The 4,547-nt window shown below is 71.3% G+C and overlaps 1 protein-coding gene across 2 annotated transcripts in view; it reads right to left on the bottom strand.

Moving 5' to 3' along the window:
- GABBR1 (gamma-aminobutyric acid type B receptor subunit 1) overlaps positions 1–4,283 on the bottom strand; it is a 38,378-nt gene extending 34,095 nt beyond the window's left edge. Inside the window, exons 1-5 of one of the 2 annotated variants that reach the window (XM_036428935.2) lie at positions 4,266–4,283; positions 4,004–4,094; positions 3,168–3,371; positions 2,640–2,825; positions 1,365–1,385 (exon numbers count right to left, since the gene is read on the bottom strand). In XM_036428935.2, coding sequence (XP_036284828.1) covers positions 1,365–1,385; positions 2,640–2,825; positions 3,168–3,371; positions 4,004–4,094 — 502 coding nt within the window. In that variant the 5' untranslated portion in view covers positions 4,266–4,283. Of the gene's footprint in view, positions 1–1,364; positions 1,386–2,639; positions 2,826–3,167; positions 3,372–4,003; positions 4,148–4,265 lie in introns of those variants that run through there. The other variant, XM_045578312.1, reaches the window with a different exon arrangement.
- Between the last annotated feature and the right edge of the window lie 264 nt (positions 4,284–4,547).

Here is a 4,547-nt window from a genome sequence, read left to right on the forward strand (position 1 = left end):
GGGAGGGGGCGCTGCTCCGCTCCGCTCCGCTCCGCGCGGACTCTGCTCGCCACTGGCCGAGGGGATGCGGCTGGGCGGGCTCTGACGTCACGGGCGGGCGGGGCCCTGACGTCACGGGGGCAGGGGATGGGGGCGGGCTCGGTGGGCGAAGAACCCGGGCGGGCGGGCGGGCAGAGGGGCTGGAGGTGCAGGGGCACGGGAGAGGGAGGCCGAAGCCCGAGAGGAGGAGAGAGCACAGGGGGAGGGGGAGCGGGGGAGGAAAGGCAGGCGGAGAGCAGGGAGCAAGCCAGGAAGGGTTCTGGAACCGACAGGTGGGGGGCGCGGAGGGGAGCGGTGGGGGCGCGGAGGGGAGCGGTGGGGGCGCGGAGGGGAGAGGTGGGGGGCGCGGAGGGGAGAGGTGGGGGGCGCGGAGGGGAGAGGGGGGGGGCGCGGAGGGGAGAGGTGGGGGGGGCGCGGAGGGGAGAGGTGAGGGGCGCGCGGAGGGGAGAGGTGGGGCTGTGCTGAGGGGAGAGGTGGGGCTGTGCTGAGGGGAGAGGTGGGGGGTGCAGAGGGGAGAGGTGGGGCTGTGCTGAGGGGAGAGGTGGGGGGTGCAGAGGGGAGAGGTGGGGCTGTGCAGAGGGGAGAGGTGGGGGGTGCGGAGGGGAGAGGTGGGGCTGTGCTGAGGGGAGAGGTGGGGGGCGCGGAGGGGAGAGGTGGGGGGGTGCAGAGGGGAGAGGTGGGGCTGTGCGGAGGGGAGAGGTGGGGGGCGCGGAGGGGAGAGGTGGGGGGTGCAGAGGGGAGAGGTGGGGCTGTGCGGAGGGGAGAGGTGGGGGGTGCGGAGGGGAGAGGTGGGGCTGTGCAGAGGGGAGAGGTGGGGGGTGCAGAGGGGAGAGGTGGGGCTGTGCAGAGGGGAGAGGTGGGGGGCGCGGAGGGGAGAGGTGGGGGGTGCAGAGGGGAGAGGTGGGGCTGTGCGGAGGGGAGAGGTGGGGCTGTGCTGAGGGGAGAGGTGGGGGTGCAGAGGGGAGAGGTGGGGCTGTGCGGAGGGGAGAGGTGGGGGGTGCAGAGGGGAGAGGTGGGGCTGTGCTGAGGGGAGAGGTGGGGGGTGCGGAGGGGAGAGGTGGGGCTGTGCAGAGTGGGTGCTAGGGTTGGGAAAGGTGGAGGGGCGTGTGTCCTCTGGGAAAGAAGGTAATGAGGATCCGTGGGGAGGATGGGGAGCCAGGGTCTTGCGGGGAGCCCGGGAGAAGGCGGCGCCAGGACCCCCGGGTGAGGGGAACCGGTAGGAAAAGGGGCTGCGGAATGGGTGGGGGCGGGGAGGCCTGATCCCATCGCCTGGGCAGAGCCGGTTGGGGTGGAGGGCGGTGGGCACGGGTGGTGCGTCCTCTCACCTGAGTGCGGTGGTCGGGCCACTGGCAGCGGGAGAGACGGACCAGAGAAGAGTTACCAGGCGGCTCCCGGCCCGCCCCCCCCCCCCCCCCCCCGTGGGCGGAGGCGGAGGAGCCGCCTCTCTGGGCCCTGGGATGAAGCGAGGCGGACTGTGGGTCAGGACTTGGGTTTGTTTTTCTGTGGTTTATTGTTTTGTGTAGGACATCAGAATTTGAGACAGAAATGCCTACAGCAGATCCTGATTGGTGGAACCTAAACATTTTAAGTTGTGGGGGTCTCTTTAAGAGAAAACACTGACAAATGCAATTGCTTTTAGGCTGTGCTGGTAAAATACCGTGCATGCTGCAGCGACCTGTGGCCATGCGGACGCTGTCAGAGCACAAGGACCGCTCGCCTCATGCGCTTCCTGGTTGGCCAGCCTCGAGGGACGCCTACTTGCCAGAGTGGAATGATAAACTGCAAGCACAATGAGTCAGTGAGAAGCCAAAGCGAGGTCCTGCCCCAGCGGAGGGGCTGCCTGAGGGGGTCACAGGGGGCAGTCTGAGGCCTGGACCCAAGGGCAGCGGGGAGGGGCCTCGGAGGGGGGCCGGGCAGTGCCCGGGCAGAGGCTCCTTGTGCTCTGACAGTCCTGCCCGTTTTCAGCCTTTTTAATTTTATCCTGATAACTTTCCACCCATGTATTCTTCCCAATACTAACTCCTCTAAGTGTGATGCGATTTATTCCTGAGCCTGTACAATGATCCAGCATACAACAAATGGGGAGGGGTCGGTTTACGCATAGAAAGTTGGAAGTTTAGAAAAAGGGACTGGGGCCGAAACTGGTTTGGCTCAGTGGATAGAGCGTCGGTCTGCGGACTGAAGGGTCCCGGGTTCGATTCCGGTCAAGGGCATGTACCTTGGTTGCAGGCTCATCCCCAATAGGGGGTGTGCAGGAGGCAGCAGATGAATGATTCTCTTTCATCGATGTTTCTAACTCTCTATCCCTCTCTCTTCCTCTCTGTAAAAAAATAAAATGTATTTTTTTTAAAAAGAAAAAGGGACTGGGGCTAGGGAAACCGGAAATTTAAACCTTAAGGAGGGTAATGGAGGTCCCTAAAGGAAAAAAGGGCGAGGCCGAGCTGAAGACAGAGGAGGAAGGGACACAGAGGAAGCTCCACCCAACAGCGGCTCCGAGGGAGCGGCTAGGGGGGACCCGGGAGCCGGCGGGGGGGGGCGGGGGGGGAAGAGGGGGGAAGGAAGCTGGGCCTTGGCCTCCGCCTGCGTAGCGGGCCCCTCACCCTGGCAGTGGGGCTTGGGGCTGCTCCACTGGCCCTGGCTGCAGGCGCTGCGGGAGACCCCCACCAGATGGAAGTCAGGGTCACACCGAAAGTCCACCCGGGCTCCGTCCAGGGCTGGGAGGTCCCCGCCCGTCAGGAACACCTTCCCGTTTTCCAGCATCAGATATGACCGGGAGCAGATGCGGACTGCGGAGAGACGGGCAGAGAGGCAGGTGAGGAAGGGCCGGCGCTCCTCCCGGCCTCGGCAGCCCCTGCGCGCGGAGGAGGGCAGCGCTGCCGGGCAGGCCCCCCAGAGGGCGCTACGCGCCCGCCAAAGGCTCTCCGCGGCGGCAGGGGACCGAGGCATCAGCCGGCCTGTGTGCTCTCCGTGGCTGTGTGCACGCTACCCCGGCTGTCTCTTGGGGGTGCAGTCTGCACGGAGACAGGTACCCATTTCAGATGCCCTGCGCCCCTGCACTGGCGGCCTGCGAGGAGAGCGAGCTCCCGGGCGGCCGCAGGCGGGAGGCCGAGGGGGCGCGGCGCACTCACCGCAGCGGCTGGGGGTGTCCATCTCCGTCCAGGAGCCGTTGGCCAGGCACTTGCGGACCTTGGGCCCCACCACCTCGCGCTCTCCGCGGCACACGTACTCGATCTCGTAGTCCACGGGCAGGAAGCTGATGGCCTTCACCTGGTCCCGCGTCAGGCCCCGGTACCGGATGCCGCCTTCCCAGGGCGGGTGTATGATCTGGCACCCTGAGGTGGGGGGCAGGAGAGGGCTGAGTGCGGGGCAGGGGGGCCTGGCAGCTGGACTGGGAGGTGCTCAGGCCCCGGGGGGCGGGGACCTGGGGGGAGGGGCGGCAGGGGGGCCCGTAGGGGGGGCCGTGGGGGAGGGGGCCGGGAGGATGGGGCCGAGAGGGAGGGGGGCCGGGGAGAGGGGGGCCGGGAGGGGGGCGGGGGAGAGGGGGGCGAGAGGGAGGGGGAGGAGGCCGAGAGGGAAGGGGCCGGGGGGAGGGGGCCGGGAAGAGGGGGGCCGGGGGTTGGGTCCCGGGAGGGCAGGGCTGGTGGCGACCGACCGGGAGGGCGGCGCGGAGGCCTTGAGCGGTCGCAGGCAGGCCCAGCGGGCGGCAGGGCGGCGAAGGGACGCGGGGATGGGGGGCCGCGGGGATGGGGGGCCGGGGGGATGGGGGGCCGCGGGGATGGGGGGCCGCGGGGATGGGGCCGCGGGATGAGGGACCGCGGGGATGGGGGCCGCGGGGCTGGGGGGCCGCGGAGCTGGGGGCGCGGGTATGGGGGGCCGCGGGGCTGGGAGCCGGGATGGGGCGCGGGGCTGGGGCCGCGGGGCTGGGGGCCGCGGGGATGGGGGCCGGACGAGGACGGGGCTGCACCTTCGGCGCTGGCGTTGGGGGCCTGCGCCCCGCCCGCGCCCCGCGGGCCCAGGAAAAGCAGCAGCAGCGGCAGCAGCGGCGGCGGCGGCATCTGAGCGGGAGGCGGCGGCTGAGCCCGGGCCGCTCCGAGGCCTCCGGCTCCGCCCGCCGCGCCGGGAGCCCAGGCCCGGGAGGCGGCGGCCCGGGCGAGGGGAGCGCCCGCAGCCCCCGCCGCCCGCGGCTCCTCCTCCCGCCCCCGCCCCGCCCCGCGCCCGGCTCCTACCTCGGCGCCGCTCCCCGGTCCCTCAGGCCCGAGCCGGGCCCTCCCCGCCCCGGCCCCGGCCCGGCCTCCGCCCCGGCCCCGGCCCGGCCTCCGCCCCGAGCGCCGGCCCCACCCCGTCTCCTCCCCGCGGCGGCGGCGGCGGGAGCGCAGGAGGCGGCGCCGCCGGGAAGCGGGGCGGAGGGAGGGCGCGGGGGGCGGAGAGCGGCGAGGGCCCGCCCAGCGCGGAGGCGGCCCTGCGGCCGGGGTGCGACGTCTGGGAGGCCGCTCGGACGGACGGACAGA

This window comes from Pipistrellus kuhlii, unplaced genomic scaffold, assembly GCF_014108245.1.
Source record: "Pipistrellus kuhlii isolate mPipKuh1 unplaced genomic scaffold, mPipKuh1.p scaffold_m20_p_96, whole genome shotgun sequence".
Lineage (NCBI taxonomy): Eukaryota > Metazoa > Chordata > Mammalia > Chiroptera > Vespertilionidae > Pipistrellus > Pipistrellus kuhlii.